Source organism: Budorcas taxicolor, chromosome 22 (assembly GCF_023091745.1).
Source record: "Budorcas taxicolor isolate Tak-1 chromosome 22, Takin1.1, whole genome shotgun sequence".
Taxonomy (NCBI): Eukaryota; Metazoa; Chordata; class Mammalia; order Artiodactyla; family Bovidae; genus Budorcas; species Budorcas taxicolor.
The window spans coordinates 53469029-53496685 of record NC_068931.1 but is presented as its reverse complement, the minus strand read 5'-3'; the positions used below and the strand labels follow the sequence as shown (position 1 = coordinate 53496685).

Genomic DNA, 27657 nt, shown 5'->3' with positions numbered 1-27657 from the left:
CAGAGGATTCTGTTGTTATAGTAAAATCTTATTACTCTAAAACAGATATATTAATATCCTGAAATAATTGATTTTTTAATCTGAGTTCATCTTTAATAGAAGTCATCAAATTATATGCATGCACACACATACTGAAATATACATACACCCTTATGGATATAATTATGGCCACAAATATAACTTTCAGGTTATATTTGAGATTTAGTACACAACTATTGTAACCCAATATTTTCCAACTATTACATGTATATCTCTCAGATTGACCAGAATGCAACATGATTAGTATTTTCAAGGCACAAGAATATTATAAAAGCTTCAAGAACTCAATATAAAAAAAGCCCAGTCAAAAATGAGTGGAAGACCTAAGCAGACATGTCTCCAAAGAAGACATATAGATGGCCAAGAAACATATATGAAAAGATGCTCAACATCACTCATTAGTAGAGAAAGGCAAATCAAAACAATTAGATACCACTTCACACTGGTCAGAATGACCATCAAAAAGTCTACAAGCAATACATTCTGGAGAGGGCGTGGAGAAAAGGGGCCCCACTTGCTCTACTGGTGGGAATGTAAACTGACACAGCCACTATGGAGAACAGTATGGAGGCGCCTTAAAAATCTAAAAATAAGACTGTGACATGACCCAGCAATCCCACCTCTGGGCATATACCAGAGAAAACTATAATTGAAAAGGACACATGCACCCCAATATTCAGTGCAGCACTATTTACAACAGCTAAGACATGGAAGCAACCTAAACGTCCATCAGCAGCGGGGTGGATAAAGAGGGTGCGGTACCTATACACAATGGAGTATTACTCAGTCATGAAAAGGAATCAAACTGAGTCAATAAAATTGCGTAGAGATATGGATGGACCTAGAGACTGTCCTACAGAGTAAATTAAGTCAGAAAGGGAAATACAAATATCATATATTAATGCATATATTTGGAATCTGAAAAAATTACCACTGACAATCTTATTAACAAAGCAGAAATAGAGGCATAGACATCGAGAGTGAACACATGGATACCAAGGGGGAGGGGAGTGGGTGGAAGTGGGAGATTGAGATGGACAGATAGACATTATTCTATGTATAAAATAGATAACTAACGAGTAAACTAATGTGTAAAATATAGAAGATTCTCATTAGATCTACTTTATACATAGAATCAATAATGTCTATAGGTCCATCTCAATCTCCCACTTCTGCCCACTCCCCTCCCCCTTGGTATTGATATATTTGTTTTGTACTTGTATAAAATAGCTAATTAATGAGAATCTGGGCTTCCCTGGTGGCTCAGAGGGTAAAGAATCTGCCTGCAATGCGGGAGACATGGGTTCAATCCCTGGGTTGGGAAGGTCCCTTTGGAGGAGGAAATGGCAACCCACTCCAGTATTCTTGCCTGGAAAATTCCATGGAATGAGGAACCTGGTGGGCTACAGTCCATGGGGTCACATAGAGTTGGTCCTGACTGAGCACACACGTATATGTATATGTATAGCTGACTCACTCTGCTGTGCAGCAGAAACTAACATATTGTAAAGCAACTATACTCAAGTAGAATATTTAAAAATAAAAGAAAAGGCTCAAAGGAAATTAGTCAATGGAGTATGGCCACACATTTTAAAAACCTTTCCAAGTGTCTTAAGAGTTAGCTCACATCACCACATCCACCCCGTCTGCCACTGAGGACAGCACCTTGAGTGAATACTGCCATTTTCCCCACGGACTGACTGCTCTCCTGCGTTTGCGATCATACTTGCAGGGCTTGTCTACCCTTGCACATCATCTGTTTACCTATTCCCCATGGCTCTCTGGTCACCTGGCTTTCGCCCTCACTAATTTACAGAAATGTCAGCTATCAAGGTCATAAACACCCTCATAATGTCTCAGTCTAATGAGCATGTGTCCTCTAAACGTTACCATGGGATTTGTTAGTATTCCATTTCCTCAGTTCTAAGGCTCACAGCAAGTTCCCTGAAATCAGAATGCTTCTTCCAAGTGATTCTATCCAATTATTATAGTTTTTATTTTCCCCTCTAAAAGTATACATCTAAATCAGTGGCACACTCTCTAGGCAATGGTATCTTAAATATATGCTGAAGTGTTGTGGGTTATAGTGAACTAATGTCTGTGATTTCTTGAAATGCAAAAAAAAAAAAAAAGTAATGTGGATGGCTAGAGAAATAAATATGTGGCAAAGAAAATAAGCAAAAAGTTAACTGTAGAATCTTGGTGGTGGGTAGCTTTCCTGGGCATTTGAAATTTTTATAACAAAACAAATATCATATTAACACATATATGTGGAATCTAGGAAAATGTACAGATGCTCTTATGTGCAAAGCAGAAATAGAGACACAGATGGAGAGAACAGATATATGGATACCAAAGGGGAAATGGTAGGGGCAGGAAGAACGGGGAGATTGGAATTGACACATATACATTATTGATACTATGTATAAAACAGATGACTATTGAGAACCTTGGATGCCACAAGGAACTCCAGTTAATGCATTGCCCTGACCTGAATGGGAAGAAAGTCCAAAAGATGCACGGTGATTCATTTTGCTGTACAGTAGAAAATAACCAAACACTGTAAAGCGACTATTCTTCAATAAAAGTAGTTTAAAAAAGCAAACAAAAGCATTTAGAGGAAACATAACTCTATGGTAACTTTGAATCAAAGAACTATTGTACTTAAAACTATATTTTCCTTGAAATACACTCCTTCCTGGCTTCTGAAAAATATTTCTAGGACCTCTTCTTTATTCCTTCATAAAATGTAGATTTACCTCATGGTACAACTTTCACAGTTTTTTTTTTTTTTCTTTTTTCAAGTTCTTTCCCAGGGAGTAGTCATCTAATTCTGTCTACTGTATGCTGAAACTCCTACCTGCCAGAGAATGATTCCCCAGCCTGTTCTTCAGTATGACTTCCCTCTTGAATTCTTAGCACTCCGCCATATCCACACACTACGTATTTCCACTTGGATGTCCCACTGCCTCTTTATGCTCAACTTACTGTGCTTCTTTTTTTCTTTTTAAATCAAGGTATAGTTGATTTACAATGCTGTGTTAGTTTCTGCTGTACAACAAAGTGATTCAGTTATACAACAGTATACATTTTTATATTCTTTTCCATTATGGCTTATCATGGGGTTTTGAATACAGTTCCCAGGGCTATACAGTAGGACCCTGTTCATCTATCTTACATATAATAGTTTGCACCTGCTAACCCCAAACTGAGCCAACTTCACTCCTTCCTAGTCCCCCGCTACTACTCTCAAGGAGGAATCTCTCAGTTCACTTCCCTCTGTTTCTCACCATGTTCCCCAAGACAAAGGATTACAACGACAGAGTTCTCTGGACCTCACCTCCTGCCTCCTCCTCCACATCCAGTTATTCACCCAGTTACCTGTCTCTTCTTTGGGCAGATCACTCTTGCAACCATCTCTTCCATCCATCCTCACGGCTGTCAATCTCCATCACATGCTTTCTGTCTCCATCTCAGTTTATTGTTTGATCCTCCCCAAAGCTCTGCTCTATTTTCACTCACAATACCCTGCCCTTTTCCAGCTTATTATCGCATAACTGCACTATGAATCATCTTCTGCAGCCAGAATGCTTGACCTGAAGACTCTGAAAATGTCTTGTACTTTTCTATCTCTGGGCCTTTACTTACTCTCATTTTTCTTCTGCTATACTTTTGCAATTGGTGAAAGAGAATAAGTATTACAGTCACGCAGAAACCGACTTATATCCTTTCCTTGCCCTTTATTAACTGTGACCTTGGAGATGTTATTCAATTATTCTGTACTCTGGGTTCATCCCATATAAATTGACATGGTCTACTTTAGAAAGATGGTATGGGATTTAAGGACAAAGCATGTGCCAAATGGCATTCTCCTCAGCCATAAGTTTAGAGCTAATACAGAAATGGCAACTGATAAACATTTATGTTATAAAATGATTTCTATTTTACCCTGAGCTATCCAGAAATGCAATTTCCTGAGAATGGTCCATTCCCCAAAGATACTAGTTAATTGAGATTTTATTCTTTATTTGCAGTGGAACTAAATGTCAATGAAAAATTTCTGACTAAGCCTAGTCATGCTGGGCCAAAAATAGGTTCTCTTTAAGCCCATATGTGGGGAATTATTTATGACCAAATGTTTCTATGCAATGTTTCATAAATTCTTCCATATTCAGCATATTCTGCAGCATGGTTTCTGAATATTTCATGTCTATAAAATGATTAGAACCTACTTCTGAAAAATAGGTGATAGGATATCTTGTACTGGGCTTAGAAATAAGCCCATATTATCTTGGGTTTCTGAAAACTATATAGGTATTTATTTTAGTCTTCCAGTCAAAAATAAAACTTTTCCAGTTGGATGTGTTGGGATAAGTCAAGTATGAAAAAAATGTAACCAATAACTCTTTAGAAAGGAAACTGAAAATGTGACAAAATAAAACTCAAAAGAAATGTAAATATTATATAAAGAACCTGGAAATAAACAAAGTCTATTTCTTCTTTCTCTCTGTGAAAGTATGTGTTATTGTGTCATGGGTATAAAAACACTTGAAAATTTCTGGAAAAATAACTGTACGTGTATAAAGGTTGAATGTCTCTTATTTGTGATACTGCTATTCACATAATCATTGACCCTTTATGTATATGAATCATAATACAGTTGTTCAGAAAAGTAGGCTTTGGTTTCAGAAAGTCCTAGGTTCAAATTCTTGTCCTGCCACTTAAATACAATGTGACTTTGAATGAATTATTTTATCCTTTCTGGCCCCTTAATTTCTCATGAATAAATTGGGAGAAATACTACTTCACTCTCTGTGTTTTTGTCAAGATTAAATGAGGCAGTAAAGTGATAGTTAAGTGCTTATTGGTAATCATCACTAACGAACTTTGCAAACATCATCATCATGGTTCAAGCAGTTCACTTTTTCATGAGCATCTATTGGGACCCACTACATATTAAATTTTCAGAGAAGGCAATGGCACCCTACTCCAGTACTCTTGCCTGGAAAATCCCACGGATGGAGAAGCCTGGCGGGCTGCAGTCCATGGGGTCGCTAAGAGTCGGACACGACTGAGCGACTTCACTTTCACTTTTCACTTTCATGCCTTGGAGAAGGAAATGGCAACCCACTCCAGTGTTCTTGCCTGGAGAATCCCAGGGACGGGGGAGCCTAGTGGGCTGCCGTCTATGGGGTCGCACAGAGTTGGACACGACTGAAGCGACTTAGCAGCAGCAGCAGCACATATTACATTTTACTGTTAGAGGGCTTTCCTGGTGGTTCAGTAGTAAAGAATCTGCCTGCCAATGCAGGAGACACAGGCTAGATCCCTAGTCTGGGATGATCCCACGTGCTACAAAGCAACTAAGCCCGCACACCACCACTTCTGAAGCCCGCCCTCCCAAAAGCCTGTGCTCCGCAAGGAGAAGCCTGCACATCATCGCAACGAAGAGTAGCCCCCGCTCACAAGTGGAGACAAGCCTGCACAGCAACGAAGATCCAGCACAGCCAAAGAGAATCAATATATTAAAGAAGCTTTACTGTTACATTAAAGCATTTTGAAAATGAGTGTCTATCCTACTATATGTTGGTGTGCGAAGATCAGTCACGTAAGTGTGAACTATTTAATTAGAATCGTACTACATAATAGAGAAACTTTATGAGCTTTCTGAGATTTAACCCAGGAAAGACTTAGAGACAGTACTGATTGTGTGGCATCTGGGAGACGATGAAGCTGGAGGAAGAGAGGGCGGCACCTGAGAGGTGGGGTGGCCTCCACATAGCAGAGGAGGCCCTGAGTCAGCCTTCAGGACCTGGCTCCGGCCCTGTCTGTGAAACTTGGGAACTGAAGGGGAGAGTTAAGGTGCGGCCCTCAGCCTCCAATTTGCAAACATTCAAAACATCAACAGACCCAGGAAAATACATTTTAATACACTTTTCTCCAAGGTATTTTCCAATGTTACATCATTGTTTCTCTCTCTGGTATGGTATTTCTCAGATGCAAACACTCATGCCCTGGTTAAGTGCTTGGGTAGCACTTGTTTCCAGTTAAATTCAGAAGCACTGATCCAAAACACAAACAAAAAACCAAAAAGAAAAAGAGAGACACAGCAGGATGCAGGGGGAGAGAGAGAGAATGATTTTAATTGCTCCAACCCTGACTGGAGAAACAGGTCCTTTTTCTTTAAAAATCTTCCTCCCTCCTACCACCCTTTTTTACCACAACCAAGCATCCTCAGGCACATATTTACTCCTTAGAATTATTTTATACCCAATAAATGATTTAGGATTAGATCTTTCAGGATATTATATGACTTCTTCACTCTTCAAATAAACTTTCATTTACTTCCCATTAAAAATTATCTGTGATCTACACTACTGCTGTTCAGAGGTTCACCTACCTTCATGACCACAAGTAGCAATTTTTAAAATATGTTTTGCAGATTCTAAATGCTGTTCATCCTGGTACGACACTGGCTGAATCAGAAATGTACATGGGATGGTAAGTTGCTGTCTGGGGAAATGTATGCACCTCTTTTGGCAGTGCTTTCTACTGCATGCCAGAAGGCGAGGTGTCGATGATGGGTTATGATGACCCTCAGAACACGGGGTGCCGATGGCGGGTTATGATGACCCTCAGAACACGAGGTGCCGATGATGGGTTATGATGACCCTCAGAACACGAGGTACCGATGATGGGTTATGATGACCCCAAGAATACGGGGTGCCGATGATGGGTTATGATGACCCTCAGAACACGAGGTGCCAATGATGGGTTATGATGACCCTCAGAACACGAGGTGCTGATGCTGGGTTATGATGACCCTCAGAACACGAGGTGACGATGCTGGGTTATGATGACCCTCAGAACACGAGGTGCTGATGCTGGGCTATGATGACTCCAAGAACACGAGGTGCCAATGATGGGTTATGATGACCCCAAGAACACGGGGTGCCGATGATGGGTTATGATGACCCCAAGAACACGGGGTGCCTATGATGGGTTATGATGACCCTCAGAACACGAGGTGCCAATGATGGGTTATGATGACCCTCAGAACACGAGGTGACGATGATGGGTTATGATGACCCTCAGAACACAAGGTGCTGATGCTGGGCTATGATGACTCCAAGAACACGAGGTACCAATGATGGGTTATGATGACCCTCAGAACACGAGGTACCAATGATGGGTTATGATGACCTCTGTCAAATGACAACACATCTCTGTTTCCCACAGGGGGGTTTTGGAGAAAGTTTTTCCTAGAGAGTTACGGATCTTCTCTATCAGTTTTCATTTAGGCAACAAAAACGAGTTTCAGAAGCGGGACCTTTTTTAAGACATTTATAAATACTAATCCAACTCACGCAATGAAAAATGTACACAAAGACCCTGATGTTTCTACAAGAAAATGAACAACTTAATTTTTTAGAATTTCATTGAGCAGGGCAAAAGTGTTCTGCCCTTGGCCTTAGATCATAGAAGGTTACCTCAGCAAAAGACATCTTGGAATTGGTCTTGTTTAAAAAAAAAAAAAAAAAGAACCAAGACAAAACAAAAAAGGACTTTGGAATTTATTTTCCACAGAGACTAAATGCAAGTGGATGACAAAATGGCAGCTTGGGTGGTCCTTAACTTATGTACAAATAATGAACCATGTGAAACTTTAATGAAAGCTGTGAACCTACTCAATAGAAAAATACACACACAGAGAGAAATGTGAATTTAATTTCAAATCAATTATTAAACCCACAATTTCTCCCCTGAACTCCAGTGGAAGAACATGTGATCAGTTTTAGAGTTCACTACTCTAAATGTGATCTACAGAAGGGCAAAATCAGCATTGCCTGGATATCTTCCTGGAATCTCAGGCCCTCTTCTGGATCTACTGAATCAGAACCTGTATTTTAGGAGGCTCTGAAGGTGATTCCTGGGTACCTACGATTTGAAGCTATTTGAACATGACTCTGCAGAGCTTAGAGTCATGTTCAGGAAGAGTTTAGAATTAAAAATGTCTATCTCAAATCACATTTGAAAATGACTCATACTATAACATTCTTAATAGAACATATATCTTATTTGTAAATGGATAAACCACAAGGTCCTACTATATAGCTCAGGGAACTATATTCAATATCCTGAGATAAAACATGATGGATCAGAATATAGTAAAGAAAATGTATATAAATATATGTATGTATATCATATATATATATATATATATATATATATATATCAAACTACTGCACAATTGCACTCATCTCACATGCTAGTAAAGTAATGCTCAAAATTCTCCAAGCCAGGCTTCAGCAATACGTGAACCGTGAACTCCCTGATGTTCCAGCTGGTTTGAGAAAAGGCAGAGGAACCAGAGATCAAATTGCCAACATTCGCTGGATCATGGAAAAAGCAAGAGAGTTCCAGAAAAACATCTATTTCTGCTTTATTGACTATGCCAAAGCCTTTGTGTGAATCACAATAAACTGTGATAAACTGTGAAAATTCTGAAAGAGATGGGAATACCAGACCACCTGACCTGCCTCTTGAGAAATCTGTATGCAGGACAGGTAGCAACAGTTAGAACTGGACATGGAACAATAGACTGGTTCCAAATAGGAAAAGGAGTGTGTTAAGGCTGTATACTGTCACCCTGCTTATTTAACTTCTATGCAGAGTACATCATGAGAAACGCTGGACTGGAAGAAACACAAGCTGGAATCAAGATTGCCGGGAGAAATATGAATCACCTCAGATATGCAGATGATACCACACTTATGGCACAAAGTGAAGAGAAGCTTAAAAGCCTCTTGATGAAAGTGAAAGAGGAGAGTGAAAAAGCTGGCTTAAAGCTCAACATTCAGAAAACAAAGATCATGGCCTCCAGTCCCATCACTTCATGGGAAATAGATGTGGAAACAGTGTCAGACTTTATTTTTTTGGGCTCCCAAATCACTGCAGATGGTGACTGCAGCCATGAAATTAAAAGACGCTTACTCCTTGGAAGAAAAGTTATGACCAAACTAGATAGCATATTCAAAAGCAGAGACATTACTTTGCTGACTAAGGTCCATCTAGTCAAGGCTATGGTTTTTCCTGTGGTCATGTATAGATGTGAGAGTTGGACTGTGAAGAAGGCTGAGCGCCGAAGAACTGATGCTTTTGAACTGTGATGTTGGAGAAGACTCTTGAGAGTCCCTTGGACTGCAAGGAGATCCAACCAGTGCATTCTGAAGGAGATCAGCCCTGGGATTTCTTTGGAAGGAATGATACTAAAGCTGAAACTCCAGTACTTTGGCCACCTCATGCGAAGAGTTGACTCATTGGAAAAGACTCTGATGCTGGGAGGGACTGGGGGCAGGAGGAGAAGGGGATGACAGAGGATGAGATGGCTGGAAGGCATCACTGACTCGATGGACATGAATCTGAGTGAACTCCGCGAGTTGGTGATGGACAGGGAGGCCTGGTGTGCTGGGATTCATGGGGTCGCAGAGAGTCGGACACGACTGAGCGACTGAACTGAACTGATATACATATATGTCACTTTACTGAAATATTCATTAATTTACTGTACAGGAATCAACAATATTATAAATCAACTATACTTCAATTAGAAAAACCTTTTGAAAAGGACATGTATATTAGATGTAAGTGAGAAGACAAAGGCTTAATATTTTACATGTGTTGATGAAAAATGTCCTACTTTTCGGTCCCCATTTCCTACTCTTTGCCCTGCAAGTGTCTTTGCAGAAGGTTAGGGCCTGGAATAGCTAAGCTGGAAGGGAGAGCTGAGACTTAGGAAGTTCCAGAGGCTTTAGTCACATTAAATTGGTTCATGATGAGAAGCAATTCAGGAGATGCAAGGTTTGTAAGTGAGAGGAAGTCAGGCACGTTACCATCACATCTGAACACCTACTGGACATAAATCCTTAGTGGGTTTGAGGAACAGACATTCATAACAATAGGTGGAGAGACAGATTAAGAAACTGCAGGGGGAATGCCATTTAATGCAGTTTGGTCATTTACAGGGGCTGTTAGGAAACAGCTTCCTGGCTGTTGGATGGACTTACGATTTAAGAGCAGGGCCTGCTTAACTGAAAGAGGTTATGCTGCTCTCTAGACGTAAGAAATGACATTCAGACTGCTCTGGGCAGCTGTTGTGAAATTCTCAAGGCCATTCTGTGTTCCAAGCCAGGAAGGGCCCCTTTCACTGACTGCTCCTTCTGTGGTGCATATTCTTGTGGTGAAATTCAACCCGCAGAAGTTGGATCTTCTGTAGCCGCTGAATCAGTAAAATGTACTTGTAACCCTTTCACATGACCCTACTGCTTCTTACTATAAGGCACTGGAAAATTCACTGGGCCCAATTTATAAGGCAATGTGGTCTCCAGATTATATGGAATCAGAAGCTCTTGGATTCAGTGCTAACATTTCTAACTAGCATCGTTCATGTTTACAGGCTCTGACTCCCTTGGGAAGATGAAACTCTTTCCAGGCTAGATTTTATTCTCTGCATTTATCGTTGTGGAAAGTGGAAGCACAGAGGTTAAATAACTCATATAAGGACAACCTAGCCAGTGAGCAGGGGAGCTGGGTCCTGCTGCCAAGTCGCGTCAGTTGTGTCCGACTCTGTGCAACCCCATAGACGGCAGCCCACCAGGCTCCCCCGTCCCTGGGATTCTCCAGGCAAGCTGGGTCCTAGTGGAGTTTTATTATTTTCTTCCTGAAGTTCTCTTTCAGTTACAGTCTGCTCTTGCCAAAGGCTGGCTGAATTCTCATCACATGAAGCCTTTCTGCCCTTAGTCCTGCACCATGGCAGGCATCAGCTCACACTTGTGGGTCCAAAGCACTCTGTTTCTATTAACTAACTGTGGTACCATTCCAGAGAGGAGCCAAGAGGAGAACAGATAACTATAATTTAAATGCAACACCTCTTGAACCAAAAGGTTAAATCAGCAATCTCAGACTTTCAAGGTATAGTAAGTAAACACATTATTTATTATAGCTTGAAATATGCTGTTTTCTATTTAAAAAATCATGACTCAGATGACCACAGAAGTAGAAAGATATAAACTGGGTAAGAGGATGGGATACAAACAGCCGACTCATTGGAAAAAACCCTGATGCTGGGAAAGACTGAAGGCAGAAGGAGAAGAGGGCGACAGAGGATGAGAGGTTTGGATGGCATCACTTATTCAATGGACATGACCTTGGGCAAACTCCAGGAGACAGTGGAGGACAGGGAAGCCTGGCGTGCCGCAGTCCATGGGGTCGCAAAGAGTCGGACATGACTTAGTGATGGAACAACAACAGCAAGAGGATGGGAAATATAAAAGAAGAATATTTAAGGGCAAGTTGGAGTAGATATGAAAAGAGTAGTTGTTTTAAGTACCAAGTGAATTGGGCTTACTGATCACTGTTTTGCACCAACTTAAAAAAAAAAAAAAAGTTTGTTGGAATCCCTTTACCACAAAAGATAAAGGCATTCTCCTCTGAGAGCTTCGATATCCCGGTAAATGAGAGATTCTGGCAATAAGAACATCAATCCTCTTGCAAACCTGAGATGAAAGTGTATGCTATGAAGCATACAAGATGTTTAACATGGCACTTGAATCTCCCATCAAGTCCCTGCCAGGAAACGTTATAAACATTCAGAAGAAGTAGGATCTTTAAGTGGTTTTTACACATTCTTTCAGATATTACAGGTCATATCTTTAGAAATAGCTTGCCCGTGGCTAAATTTTCACTTATTCACAGAGATTTTGTTTTCAGTGTGTTAGATTTTTCACAACACATTTTTAATAATCTGTTAACACAGAGGTCTACATGAATACTTTTTGTTTCAAAATGTTTCCCTGCTCCCAAAGAAAGCAACTGGAATCTGACACAAATTGATGAACGATATGGAACTCTGTCAAATGCTTAGAAGACTTAAGATGCACAGTGTGTAGGTCAGAATCTTTATTCAAGGCAAATCTTTCTCTTACTGATACTCTTTAACAATGCAAAGAAGAAACACAGAAAGAATGCTTACCTTTTTACTGTAGTGATTGAGATTGCTAGGGTTTCAGGTTTCATTTTTCTTTGAAGAGGAATGCTGATCTAATATCACAGATGAGAATGAGCAGAATTCAGGGGAGCATAATTCCATAATATTACAGCAAAATGGAGAGAAGACTAGTCCTCAGGACTTTATTTGCAATGAGCTTCACTCCTTTTTTTTTTTTTTTTTTTTTTTAGTAATTTAAAGGGGACATGGTTCTTCTTCATGTACTATGTGTATTTATTTTCACGAAGCTAAATTACTGACTAGAACTTCCAGAGGTGGTGGCTTAGTATTACTTTTTCCCACTTTATGTAACTTAATTCAACTTGACTAGGAAGTGTTATTCACAGTTCAGGCCATTTAGCATTTTATGATCAAATGGTCATGAATTTTAAATTGTTCCATCTTATCTGCCTTTATTATCAATATCTAACTCTTTTACCAACTCCCAAATTGCCTTGCTTCACCTATAATCATCATTAGACTTGAAATTGAAGACCTGAATTTAATTTCTGGCTCTTACTTTGTTATTCTATTCTGACAAACTCTACAAATATTTATTGAGTGTCCGTTATGTATAAGAGTTTGTATAAAGGTCAAAGAACAAACACATATGAGCCTGAAACAGGACAAATTATTCAACCTCTTTGTATCAATAATGGTGATAATAGTTACTTTGTAGGTAGGCAGGAATTCACTTGAGAATATCCTTTAAAAATTGTAAATGTTGACAAAATGTAAAGTGTTAACCCTACTAGTTTCCCCTAAGCTGATTTTTAAAAGGCACTTTGACTCTCAAGAATATTTTGTAAATAACAACATTTCTATAGCAGTAGTTAATCATGTGACCGATCAGGTTCTTAGGTGACAGGAAAGGAAAATTGCTGCCTTGAAAACAACCTGTTTTTCACCCTTTCTCTCATCATTTTCTATCACTCACAAGGCCACCACTTCCCAGTATAATCAAAGGACAGTCTTCCTAGAGTATATGCTTCAAACCAGATTGTCTACTATGTAATAGATTTGTTTTTATTTTCTCTATAGTTTGATCCCCCGGGTTGGGAAGATCCCTTGGAGAAGAAAATGGCACCCCACTCCAATATTCTTGCCTGGACAAGTCCTTGGACAGAGGAGCCTGGCAGGTTACAGTCTATGGGGTCACAAGAAGTTAGACACGATTGAGCACACAGACGCACGATTATTTAGCTGGCAACGCAATGATTTAATCCTAGAGTCAGATTGCATAATGCTGATAATTAGCTTCAATTTATTTGTGATCTAAAAATTCTTGTCTCTAAAAAGCAGAGACATTACTTTGTCAACAAAGGTCCGTCTAGTCAAGGCTATGTTTTTTCCAGTAGTCATGTGTGGATGTGAGAATTGGACTATAAAGAAAGCTGAATGCAGAATTGATGCCTTTGAACTGTGGTGTTGGAGAAGACTCTTGAAAGTCCCTTGGACCACAAGGAGATCCAACCAGTCCATCCTAAAGGAGACCAGTCCTGGGTGTTCATTGGAAGGACTGATGCTGAAGCGGAAACTCCAATACTTTGGCCACCTGATGCAAAGAGCTGACTCATTTGAAAAGCCCCTGATGCTGGGAAAGATTGAGGGTAGGAGGAGAAGGGGATGACAGAGGATGAGATGGTTGGATGGCATCACCGACTCAATGGACATGAGTTTGGGTAAACTCTGGGAGCTGGTGATGGACAAGGAGGCCTGGCGTGCTGTGGTTCATGGGGTCACAAAGAGTCGGACACAACTGAGCGACTGAACTAAACAATTCTTGGTACAATATTTTCTCTTATTTTTTAAAATTGTGCCAAAGTTTGATCAAAAGGGTGCAATTTTGACTCAATGGTGCTCATTCTCCCCCTCTTACCAATAGCTTTTTGAAATTCTAGAAAGTACCAGCCATTCCTTTTTTCACTCTCATTGACCTTCACATGTTCTGACCCACAATCTGAGTAATATTCTCACGTGTGTTAACTTTTATCTTTGCTTCACACTCCCTTCTGTGCATTTGGATTTTATGACTGGACTCCAAAGCCATGGTTCTCCACAGTGTGTGGTGCTGAAAGCACCAGATGCCAGCTCTCTGGCCCCTTGCCCTCCCGTCAAGGCATCTGGCAGGCTGGACAGGTAAGTTTAACAGGAGCTATTTCAGAGTTCTTGGCTTAGTATCTCCCTTTGTCCATCTAGTCTACATAAAAGAAGAAAACATTTACTCAGATACTAAGCTAAATAATTCAACCTGCCTGCTATCAAACAATTCTTTCTGAGGGATATTTAATAACTAGAATCATCCTAGAAACCCAACTGTACAAAAAAAGTCAATCTAAAATAGCTACTTGCATCACTACACACTGGCTAACATACTTTCTTTTTCTTCAGTGTTCTATTTCTCTGAATTCTGTAAACTTGACCAATAGCTCAACTCTTGACCTTGGGCAAGCCGCTTAACCTTTTAGGCTTCAGTTTTGTCATTTATAAGTGAGGTACCAGTCACATGGCTTACTTATAAAGTTTCCTAAAGTTGCTTCTAGAAATCCCTCTCTTTGAGGCAGTTAGCAGAGGTTTTCCCTAAATCCTCGAACACCATGCTAAAGGAACCAGTATTTTATTAAAACATCAAGTAGGTTTCAGTGTTACAAATATTGGTGACGTATAAATTTGACTTAATTGCATTTTGTGTGCGTGTTAAGTCGCTTCAGTCATGTCTAACTCTCTGCGCCCTTTGGACTGTAGTCCACCAGGCTCCTCTGTCCATGGGATTCTCCAGGCAATAATACTGGAATGGGTTGCCATGCCCTTCTCCAGGGGATCTTCCCGACCCAGGGATCAAACACAGGTCACTTATGTCTCCTGCATTGGTAGTCAGGTTCTTTACTACTAGCACCATCCTGACCCAGGGATTGAACCTGGGTCTTCTGCATTGCAGTCAGATTCTTTACTGTCTTAGCCACCAGGGAAGAGCCAATTACATTTTACCAAGGAGTAATTTAGAATGACTAGACCAAATCAAATCAAATCAAATTTCACCTATTAAAAAAATGATCTGTTAGACATGAGGACAGGATGATTTAGAAGGTAACTACCAAGAAAGCAACCCCCTGCCTAAACAAACAAACAAACAAAAACATACAGAGAGCTGAGCTTACACATGAGATACAGCATACTAGGGGGCAGTGTAATTTTCTCCTCTGAAACTGATTGATGGTATCGGCTCCAATAACATCAAATCAACACATCTCTCCTACTTAACTGTGCCAATGATTTATTTGCCCTAACTGGCCTGGAAAGTGACCCTCTTGTTCTACCTGCTGAAAAATGTCTGACCCCCCAAGACCTTTGCCCATGGCTGATTTCAGCAAAATGGAACAGTCAGGTGGAATCCTGATGAATACCCACAACAGTGGCGTACACGTGGCTCAGGAAAAGGAATTGAACTAATGTATTATAGTAATTTATCGGCAGTTCTGTGTGACAGAGTATTTACAGAAATGAGGCCTGCCAAAAAGATCAGGTTATAGCAGGAACACATGATTTCCCAGCCAGCCATAAAATACAAATCAAATGCCTTTTCTGCCCGCTGTCAGCCACCTCCACCCACTCCTTGTCCCCAACCCTCAGACAAATTGAAGCACATGCCACAATTTGCAGAGGGAAAATCAAACTCAATTTCGCAGTACAATGGAGTGAGTTTTGGTCTTGTCATGTCCACTGACATATTGATCCCTAGAAGACTGAACAGATCAGGATGTCCTGGGTTTTCCCTTTATGAATAAAAACATGTAGAGATGCAGTGTGTAAATGGATGACAATGAAGCATGCATACAGCTTTACAAAGATGCAAGAACTCCAGGAGACTAGTGCTGTAAAACAGCACTACAATATAAAAGTCACTATTTAAGAGGTCACATTCTTTCCCTTTAGAATTACAGCTTTGCAAGACAAATGGTCCCCTAATCCAGGTTCATTTAAAGTGCAGCTGATCAGTTCACAGCTAAAAGGAATTTTCACTAGTGAAGGAAAAAAAATAGCCTATCTTGGCCCTTTGTAGAATTTATGTCAGATCTATAAGGCCATAAGCCCAATGCTCCATCAAGCATTTTCTATTTAATCTGAAAGGAGACTAAGCCAAATCACTTATATGGCCACATCTGTGATTTGCAAACTGTAGTATTTGCAACCTCCCTGATACATGTAAAGACCACAGTTATTCACGTCTATAGGTGAAGCATTAAGAAATGGAACTGCTTTATCATGAGGTGATGATCAAACTGTAAGAAATACCATAAAACACCCTAGAGTCTAGTAAGCTAAATTTCTAATCGTGGAAGGAAAACATAAATGATGGAATGAATCTGTGTTTTCAGGTAGGTAGAGGTAGAATGTCAGCCATTATGATAATAGGATGATTTTCTAATTGCCATTTGTTATGGAAACACTGCAAATCTCTGTGCAGCTGCAGGGATATCATTACTGCACATTATGCAGAGAAGGGGACGACAGAGGGTGAGACGGTTGGATGACATCACTGACTCAGTGGACATGAGTTTGAGGAAACTCTGGGAGATGGTGCAGGACAAGGAAGCTTGGTGGGCTGCAGTCCATGAGGTTGCAGGCTCGGACTTGACTGAGTGACTAAACAACAAATAAATCATATAAAACTGCAAACACAGCTTTGCGGGCCTTTTTGGGAGGCAAGCTGAGGCACAGATCGATAATACTGCCCAAGAAAAACCATACAGAGGCACCTGAGAAGAAAAAGAACTTCTTCCCCGATCCTAATTTAAATGATTTCAAACCAGAAGGGGCTTCTCATTGGGTATGATATTTTAAAATTACTCACATTACCATATCTAAAGTAACTACTTGTGGTAAGTAAAGATAAGTTCATTAGTAATTATGCAGTCTTTTATTATGAAACTCAGAGTAAAACTACTTGAGGTATTGTTTTTAACCCAAAAAGAGAAAGACTTGATATCATCCATCAGTTTGACTCAAGCAATGATTTTCTGAGAATTAAAATTTGTCGAAAGCTCTAAGGATTTCATCTTTTAGAATAAGAAGCATGTGGTTAACGTCACAGCTAATACATTTGTCTGTCTGCTAATTTTCTGTTTCTATTAGAATAAGTAAACATCAGCCCTTTCTTAAAAGCATACTACTTACCATGTGTCAGGAGCAATGCAGGGGGAACTTATTTGAAAATCATGCGGTAAGACTTTATGAAATGCACAGGAGTCACAGGGAGATAATGGAGAAACAAAAAAGGGAAAGGCATTTAATAATGTCCCAGTGACAGTGGGGGTGGACCTCAGGTGAGTGGGGGTGGATGGCATTTAAAGGGGAACTATGGTTTTATATAAAATCAATCCCCCAGCAAGTCAAACACACTGGAAAATTTTAAAGAAAATGTAGTTTATAAGAAATCATTCCACTAAAATAAGAACAATATTAAAATAAATGTAGACTTATAAATATGCAGGGGAAATAAAGGAAAATGAGATCTTGCCCACACGACATTAGAACAGAAAGGCTCTTCAAATATACTCAGTATTTGAGAGAATAGGTGTAGAGACAAAGAAAAACCTCTTTGAGCCATCTTTTAAAGACATAATACACTCATTCATGCTGAATTGAGTATATTTTGTTTTAGACAGCTTTGGTTTCACTGTAACTAGAATAAAAAAATAATTAGTAAATGACCATGCTAAGTGCTTTGTTCTGCCTCTTATCGGGTGTTCTACTGGGTCACTTGGGGGTCAATTTTTGTTATTATGGATCACCTGGAACATGAGTTTATTTCCAGATTTTGTGTTCCAAACCCACTATTACTGCCACTGCAGAATTTTCATTTAAAATGGACTTCTGAATATAATTTCCATCTTTTTTTCTCTGCATAACACAGTTCCTAAAAAATAAAAAAACTTCAAAATAGAATATCAACAGTATAAAGACTACAGCACTTTAGTTTCTTGGTGTTATAAAATTGGTATTAAATGGCAACCCACTCCAGTGTTCTTGCCTGGAGAATCCCAGGGATGGGGGAGCCTGGTGGGCTGCCGTCTATGGGGTCACACAGAGTCAGACACAACTGAAGTGACTTGGCTGCAGCAGCAGCAGCAGGATAAAATAGTTAAACATCTCTAGAAGAAATGGACGAATTCTGAGAAAGGTACAATCAAGACTGAACCAGGAAGAAACAGAAATTATGAACAGACCCATTCCAAGCACTGAAATTTAATCAGTAATTTAAAAATTCTCAACAAGTAAAAGTTCAGGACTAGATGGCTTCACAAGTGAATTCTACCAAACATTTAGAGAAGAGTTAACACCTATCATTCAGAAGCTATCCAAAAGAACTGCAGAAAAATGAATACTTCTGAACTCACTCTATGAGGCCAGCATCATTGTGAAACAAAAACCAAAGATATCACACAAAAAAGGAAAATTGTAGGCCAATATCACTGATAAAGACAGATGTGAAAATTCTCAACAAAATACTAGAAAACAGAATCCAACAATACATTAAAAGGATCATATACCATGATCAAATGGGATTTATCCTAGGGATGCAAGGATTTTTCAATATCCACTATTTAATCAATATGATACACCAGAGTAAGAAATTGAAGAATAAAAACCATGCAATCATTTCAATAGGTATAGAAAAAGCTTCTGATAAAATTCTCATCTTCTCTCACTCATTAAAATGTGAGGGAAGAAACCTTGTGAGAAAATGGTATTTCCCAACTCAGAATTATTTCAGATGTTTCCCACTTTTTTTCTTTTTGTCAGCTTTAGACTGATTTAATTCAACAGGCTTTAAAATTATCTTTGCTTTTGTCATTAAATGAGTTAGACACAAACTAAGAGTTACAAATGAGTTCCTAAAAGTTTAGAACCCCTGCTTTCAAAATCAAAAAGAGAAAAGCCTTGCTCCCTAGCTGTGTAGATTTAAATAAACTACTTAGATGCTCTTTAGTACAATTTCCTTATCCTTGAAATAGGTTTAAAAAAGGCACAACCTCACAAAGTTTTGAGGATCACATACCATACTACAAGGCTTCAGAAGCATATAGGTCACATAGCACATGTTCAATAAAGGTTAGTTATTATTAGTAGTTGCAATTAACCTGCCATCTATCCTGAATACCAGTGTCCTCCAAGATCATTTCCCTTGGTTGGTTTTTCAGTGGGAAAGTGAGTATAGCCAGAAACCACCAGGCAGCATGTTCTTGACACAGGAATTTCCTGAAATAAATTTTCTTGCTTCAAATTGTTCCCCTCTCAAATAGCAAAGACCTCACAGCTTTGGGGCAATACCAAGTAGCGGATTCGCCAAATCATGTGTATGTGGGATAGATGTGTGGCTAGCAGAAGAAGAGACTGGACAGTACTGACTTGCTTTGGACCCTAGTGTGGCCTTCTGTGGGGCTCGAAGAGCCATCTCCGGTGAAATGAAACCATGACCTGCAGTGAGCCTGTGTGTCAGAGAAGACCCCATTCTGCCCAGGGGTGACATGCAGCTCGCATCTCAAGGGATGGAGGTCCGCAGCCCTCCTGGGTTCTACTCCACCTCAAGGAGTTGGGTAGCTGAGCAGGCATACTAGACACCACACGAATGGTGAGAAACCAGATACTCGACCGGCGTGATGCCAGGAACAAGATAGAGTCTAAATGTTAATATCAATTTAAGATTCATAATGGCAGCCTTATTTTTGCTAGTGTCAGCAGGTTTACGCACTAATGTAGTGACTAACACTGCTCTGGGTATATAGCTGAGAGCAGAAACTAACTCAAAGGTATCTGTACAATGGCTGATTGGTCCATGCAGCTACCTGTGTCTATTAAGGGGGACATCTCTCTTTACACGGAATTATTGAACTTGATTGTCTTGTGCCTAATATGCTGGGGTTGTCAAGAATGATGCCAATATCCCAAATAATTTTAAGCCCTATGTAGTTCTTTATGTATTTACTTATCTAGCTACTGACCTCTCTTTCATCTTATCTATTTATTCCTCCTCCCTTGCTCCCCTCCTCCTCTTCCTCATCTTTTTTTTTTTTCCTTGTCCACCTTCCTCCCTCCTCCTCCTCTCCCCCTCTCTGCGCCCCCAGATTCTCCCTAATCCATAACAGAAACTAAAAGGAGCTCTGGTTCAATGGAGCCAGTGGACGCCAGCTAAGGTAACAGAATGAGCACTGCCTTGGGAGTTAGGGACTCAGGTTCTCCTCTCTGTATCTGCATTTCTTAGAAAGGAAACACAGATATTGCTTCCTATCTAAGTTTGGGTTTCTTTCTATTTCTTTATTGTTATTTCTTATATACTCTTATAATACTTACTTAAGATTATTTCTATATATATTTATTTTTATTTCTTTATTTCTAAAATTAGGAGATTAGACTCTACGCTGGTCTGATGCTCCTTTCTGGTCTTGGAACTCTAAAATAAGAACCCCTGGGAGCCAACAATTGAAAGGAGAAAAACAGAATTATGAGATTTACATACATTTCTCTAAAAAAGTGATTTTCACAGACTTCTGTACCTTGAACTCTAATTTTGCAGTCTAGCTTTAAATCTGACAACCCATGTAGCAGAAAGTCCAGTATTCTCTATTGGGCATATCTATAGCACATATTCAGAGAAGGCAACGGCACCCCACTCCAGTACTCTTGCCTGGAAAATCCCATGGACAGAGGACCCTGGTAGGCTGCAGTCCATGGGGTCGCTGAAGGTCGGACCTGACTGAAGGACTTCCCTGTCACTTTTCACTTTCATGCATTGGAGAAGGAAATGGCAACCCACTCCAGTGTTCTTGCCTGGAGAATCCCAGGGACGGGGGAGCCTGGTGGGCTGCCGTCTATGGGGTCGCACAGAGTTGGACACGACTGAAGTGACTTAGCATAGCATAGCATAGCATAGCACTATTATAAGTACTGAACTGACATTCAGCATCAACTTTCCAAAGGAATGAAAGGCACCAAATCAGCCAGCTGTTTACGAGGCAAATACTTAAAAGCTGCACCACAAAAATCAGCCAAAGACACGAGTGCACTGGGCACGTGATCAGCATCCAACAGATACATTACCTCCGAGCCTTCTCAGGAAGCCTCGGGCACTTAACGCAGAGCCACCAAGGGCAACAAAGCTTCTGAATGCAGACAAATGGGCACTTACCTGACTGAGACAGAAGTGGTGTATAAGGGACTTTCGGTTCTATTGCACTCATCGGCGGAGGTAGCAAAGGGTTGGCGAAGCTGCGGAGGGGGTGAGTTGGGCGAACACAGGCCGTGGGGATGGTTCTGCTGGGTGCCTCCTCACTGCTCGGATGCTCAGGCTGTGCTGGGGGCAACATGGGTGGCTGTTGGGTGGTTGGTCCTTCGCTCACCGCTGCAATAAACACAGTAGAAGCCATTCATTATTCCACAACAAAGTGGGCTTTCTCTAAGTCGCTGGAACAGTTCAGAGAGTTGTACCATGATGTGGCCAATCCTTCACGTTTAGGAACATCTGCATCCCACTATCCTCTTGCGTTTATGGGACGTGTTAGCACTGCCCCTTTAAACAGTAGAAACAGACCCAGTAGGGGAGGGCTGTATCTTCTAGGAAGAATAGTAAAAGATACACAGCACTGACTGTATTGCCTGAACTCTCTGGGCCCTGCAATCATAAGTGATGGAGCGAGAAAAGAGAGTTATTTCTCCTTTCATAAGTAGCAATGTCAGTGAAATTCAATGTACCAAGCCAGGCTACAGCTGCATTATTATCTACTAGCCAATATGCCAATTTTTCTGTGATTTAAACATGCCATGTCAGCTATCAAACACATCAGAGTTACCGGGTGCTCAAGGCATTGCTAATAAAATGATGCAAATAATAACCACTGTCGTTATCTTCTGAAACAAAATAGATACACATCAATCTAAGAAGTTACATGAAAGATGACTTTGCTGAAACAAGTTGCCTGAATGCAGAATTGCAGTTTTTCCCCTTTGGTAGCAAACCTTGTAGTTTTCATTCAGATTACTATGGTTGAAGAGGCTTCACATAGTTGTTTGTGACAGCCTTTGGCTATTTGGACAATTTTGTGTGTAGAAACACACCTTTTGCTCCAAAGAACACAGTTGAGTTGTACTAAAATATTGGCCAGGCAGTTTTTCATGCTAAGAACACTGTGATTTGACTTTATTCATTCATCTTCAGACTCAACAGATCCAAGTTAAATTGAAAATGAACAGAGATGCATAGTAGGTATAAGTGTGGATCAAAGAATAATATTTCTGATTATTTCTTAGGAAAGTACTATTGGGTAAAGGTGGAAAAAAATGCAGTGATAGAAGATAATCTCTTTCCTTTGAAAGAGAATTTCTAAGCAGGTAATATCTCAAGATAATTAGTTTGTCAGATAATTCTGAGACACCTCTCTAGAAGGCTCAGTGAGGTCAGCAAAGGGCAGAGGAGACGGAACATCTGATAATGCTGAAGGGGGTGGAGATTAAAGATATAAAAGATATGCAACAGTGAAATGTGCCTGTAGAAGGCATTTGATATTAAAGCTAATTTTTTCTATATTCAAAAAGGATTAGAAGTCCTCTAGGTCACTAAGCAGGCTTCAGGCTTACCTCATTCAAAGATGGAGGTGGAAAGAGACAGGGTTGGCCAAGGACAGATGTAGCCACGTAGCACTCGGAACCAGAAAATGGGCAAAGACTTGATAAAATATTTCTTCAAATAAGGAAAATGTAATCAAGCAAACTAGATAAAACTCTGATGGCAAGCAGAGTCTGAAGAGTGGTACCTTATCTCTATGCTAGGATGTCTTATCAAATATGGACATGTATGTATGTGCATATATAATCTCAAGGTTAAAGTGTGGGGCTGTAAGGAAAACATTAAGATGAGTCTTCGGTGATGTTGGTTCTCAAAGACAAAATGGAAAGGGACCTTCAGGTAGATGCTAAAAGGAGCTAAACTGCTTTCAAGAATGTAAAGGGAAAGAGGAATATGTGTGTAACTTGTGTTCCATCAGGATGGTATAATCAGGTGACCAAGAGTATAGTTTTAGAAACAGAATTATGCAGGTTTTACTCTGGACTCGTATTTAATCTAAAGGAATAAATGGCCAATTGCCCAATTAAAAATACAGTATCTCTTAGATTGAGAGAAGCAGCTATAGGAACCAACAATGAGGTCTTTCTTTTATTCCCAAAGGGCTAGTTTTTATTAAAGGGTCCTTATCATCATATTAGGGGCTTCCCCAACGGCTCAGTGGGTAAATAGTCCCCCTGCAATGCAGGAGGCACAGGAGATGAGGGTTCAGTCTCTGGTTCAGGATGATCCCTTGGAGGAGGAAATGGTAACCCACTCCAGGATTCTGACCTGGAGAACTGCATGGATAGAGGAGCCTGGTGTGCTACAGTCCATGGGGTCACAGAGTCAGACACAACTAGCATGCACGCACATCATATTAAAAATGCCTCTCCATGAGAAGAAATTTCACAATTTTTCTCAGAAATCTGCTATAATTCTTTCTATGGAAGCTGGATTGCAATAAATCTGTATCATATTTTAAAAAACCGCTTTAGTCTTTACAGAGGTAGTAACATTTTGTGATATCTTTCTTTTCTTCATTCCTTCCTTCATATTTTTTCTTTTCTATTTCTTCTATATTTTTGAAATGAAAGAGAGCTATATTAAAATATTATTATGATCATAGGTTTGGTAAAACTTTGCATTTTTTTAGTCTTCTAAAATTTACTTAAAAACTTCAGGCTTTTCATGAAATCTGTTGACTTCATTGAATTTTGGGGGTGGGCACTACCATTCCTCTTCTCTTTAACATATTTGAAAATAAAAATGCTGAGCACTCCGAGTCCTCCATTCCCAAGTTTTCAGTTGGCTACCATGATTCCCACTGGGAACATCACAGTGTTGTTCTTGACACCAAGGGAAGAAATAATGGCTTGATATCACTGGACCAGCTCTTTAGCAAAATCAATATTTTGTGCCACAGAGTGAAGAGGAAAGTGCCTAATCTCATATGCTAGGTGGGGATGAGAGGGTCCAGACTTGAGACTGAATGTAGCAGTAATGCACAAAGGATTGTTTTTGTTTTGTTAAAAATGTTAATTTTGCTTAATACCTAATACAATGGCAAGGTATAGGTTTTCCATAGGTGATTCATAATAGTTATATGTTGCATGGAGCAAAAAAAAAAAGTGCCTTTTAGAATTGGCTGACATTTAAGGCAGTGAAAAAACTCTCCAGCAAACACAAGAGCAACTGCTCCACTGGAGTAAAGCTCTCATTTCATCTGAGCCTGTTTGGCCAGTTCAGGTGCCAGCTTCAGAACACCTAAGTGAAACAGACTGGCTTTCTGACATGACATTTAGCGGTGCTAAGAGCTCCAAGAGCAAAGAAAACCTCCTTTCGCTCACAAAGTGCAGCATCCCTGCAATTCACAGACTAAAGTGAGAATCAAATAGGTCCTGGCAAGGCACTCATTTTCAAATGATGAGATAGTAGGAATTCATGGTGCAGATAGCATACGGTTATACAGCAGAGTCAAATCTCAAGGCAATTTATAATAATTAATGCCAACACATAAATAATTGCTACAAAATAACTGGCAAAAGTATTGTAAAAACGGAAATGAGAATTTTCTTTCTATCTCAGATTGCATTGAAAGAAATATAGCAGACGAAAAACTAGGCAAAGACACTTCAAGACATGAACCAAATTCACTCATTAATCTCAGAAGAACAACATCATGCAGTAATCCTCGGTAACCCCAATTCCTTACAGCTAGTTTTTTTTTTTAAGACCCTAGAGAAAGCTCCACGAACTCCACTGTTCTGGTTTTATTGATGGCAAATTCCATCTGTTAACTGATTTCCAATCTGGGAAAGAGGCGCGGGAGAACGATAACCTGGAGAAAGGTGACTGGTGTTCTCACTGAGACAATGTCAACACTGAAGATGAGCGTGGGCATCATCGCCTCTAGCACCAGTTCCAAAGGGGAGGAAATGGAGGCCCCAATTTTATACTGACTTATAGAAGTGAGATCTACAGATGATTGTTGGAAGTTTTCAAAATACATCTCTTTTTCTTGTTCCCCCATGGCCAGTTCCTTTGCCCACAGGTGTGAAGGGCAAAACTGAAGCTATTAATAGGAAGAAGAAATATTTGTCCATCACAACTGTATAAACCTTTCTGTGTGGATCACCGAATGTGTGTTATGCAAATGAACTGTATCCTATATCTTTCCATTCATTATGGGAGGGAAGAAATTCAGCTTTATTAGTGTCCTCAGAAAGCAGCCTTCTTTGTGGGCAGGGATTTAGTGAGTCATCTCTCAAACTCAAAGGTCCATCTGATAACTTTTGAGAAAGGAGAGTTGCTCCATTTCCCACAGTTGAAATGTTTCTTTTCCTATGTGTGCCTTTTGCTGTTTTTCAAGGTGACTAATAAGACATCTCCAGCCAGAGACATGGAATGTTTCCTGCTTGAGAGAGAACTGGGATGTGTAGTGTTCTCCAAGGCATTTAGAAACCGATACTGAATGGTCGGAAGTTAACTGTTTCTGACAGTGATTTAGAGAATACTTAGTTTCCTAGAAAAGAGGATGCTTGTTTTATGTATTTCTTTTCAAAGCAATCACTTGGAAACACATATCAGTTCCTATGCCTTTTGCACTGCACATAGCTTTGGTCAAAAAAATACTTGAAGGAGGACTGAGTATATCTTATATTTTTTAAAAATCTATGGTATCTTGGCCAGAAGTAGACTGTCAATGCCTTTTGATTTTAGATGAGGTCCACGAATTATTAAACAAAGGATTCTGTTAAGAATCCTTAATTTGCATAACTTTATACAATACATTATCTATTTTATGTTCACATTATCTGTTATGTAATAGTAATAGAATTTTAAATGTATTTAATAATATTACTTTTAAGCAAATTAAAATAAAAATCAACTAAGGAGACTGCATTTTCTCCCTTTTTTCCTGCTCACCCTCCTTCCTTCCTTCCTCTTTCTCACTCCCTACTCCTCACCCTCACACCTTTTCATTGTAACAGACCTTGATTTTTAGAGCAGTTTTCAGAGTCATAACAAAATCGAATAAAGATACAGAGATTTACACTCTGAACCCAGGTATGCATAGCCTCATCCACTATCAAAATCCTGCACCACAGTGGCATGAGACTAAACAAAGGCATAAACAAATCTGTGATCCTTAACCACAGATGAAACTAAATTCTATACTAGTTCAGTTGTTTTCCTTTTCATTGAAATGTAACTTCTGGAATCATTTTCCCCATGGTTTAATGAGACAGTTTTGCATGCTGTACCAGATCAGGAGAGAAAGGAAGGAATCAATGGGATGTTGGATTTTCAGAAGGAGATGATGCCTTTAAAAATGGAAAAGAATTTACGGGAACACCCACGAATGAAATAGTTAATATCCAGTTTTGGACAAAGTAGTGAACTTTGGCTATCTCTGTCTTGCTGGAATGAACAGATAAAGGCCATTCTGACACTTCCTTTTACAGTAAGACAATATAAATGAACAATGAAGCAATGAGAAGAAAACTAAACTAAAACTATAAACCTCTTTTCTCTCGGGGATAGTGCAGTTCAGAAATTGAAGAAGGGACTTGTGTGTTCTGAATCCTTTGACTAGAATTATCGTCCCAGTTGTCTTGGGATTCAGAAATTTGGAGGTGTTGGACTTCTTACACCTTTATTTAAATCCCTTCAGTGTGGTCTGGAGGATTTTTTTCTTTGAGGTTTTGCACACAACTCTATTCTCTAGACATGATGTGCAGTGAGAAGAAGAAAAATAAATCTAATTCTCTCTTGGCAGATTTTTGATGCCTTTTAATTCTAACCTTGCTGCATCTAGACAATTTATGATTTCTTAGAGCTGTCCCTGTTGGCTTGAGGAAAAAATATAGCTACTCCACAAATATATTTTATTGCTGTTACCATCTTATCTATTACGAAATATCCTATCTCACAGGAGATGCTGAGTCACCTGTTCGTAACTAAGAGAAGAATGCCATAAAATCGATTTAAAAATGCTGTGCTTGAAGGGAAAAAAAGCTAAATAGCACAGGAAAACTCACCAGGGTGCATATAATAGCTTGAGAATCTCTCTCCATTTGTACATTCTTTGAAACAAATACTACTGTCAGGATACAAAATCAATATACAGAAATCAGTTGCATTTTGATATCCTAACAACAGACTATCAAAGAGAGAAATTACTTATCTTGTACCATATGCAAAAATAAACTGGATTAAAGACTTGAACATAAGACCAAGAACTGTAGAACTCCTGGAAGAAAACAGACATTGATCTTGGCAATGATTTTATTTTTGGTTTGACACCAAAAGCAAAGGCAACAACAGCAACAATAAGTAAACGGAACTATATCCAATTAAAAAGTGGCTACAAAGAAAGAAAACAAAAATGTAAGGGAAGGAAATTCTTACAAATCAAATATCTGATTAACTGGTTAATACCCAAAATATACAAAAATTCATACAAGTCAAA

The 27657-nt window shown here is 39.6% G+C and overlaps 1 protein-coding gene across 1 annotated transcript in view; it reads right to left on the bottom strand.

Moving 5' to 3' along the window:
• The window catches only part of DCC (DCC netrin 1 receptor), an 827169-nt gene that overhangs the window by 31604 nt on the left and 767908 nt on the right, over nucleotides 1–27657 (bottom strand). Inside the window, exon 27 of the mRNA XM_052660382.1 lies at nucleotides 21273–21485. Within this exon, the coding sequence (XP_052516342.1) occupies nucleotides 21273–21485 (213 nt within the window). The remainder of the gene's footprint in view (nucleotides 1–21272; nucleotides 21486–27657) is intronic.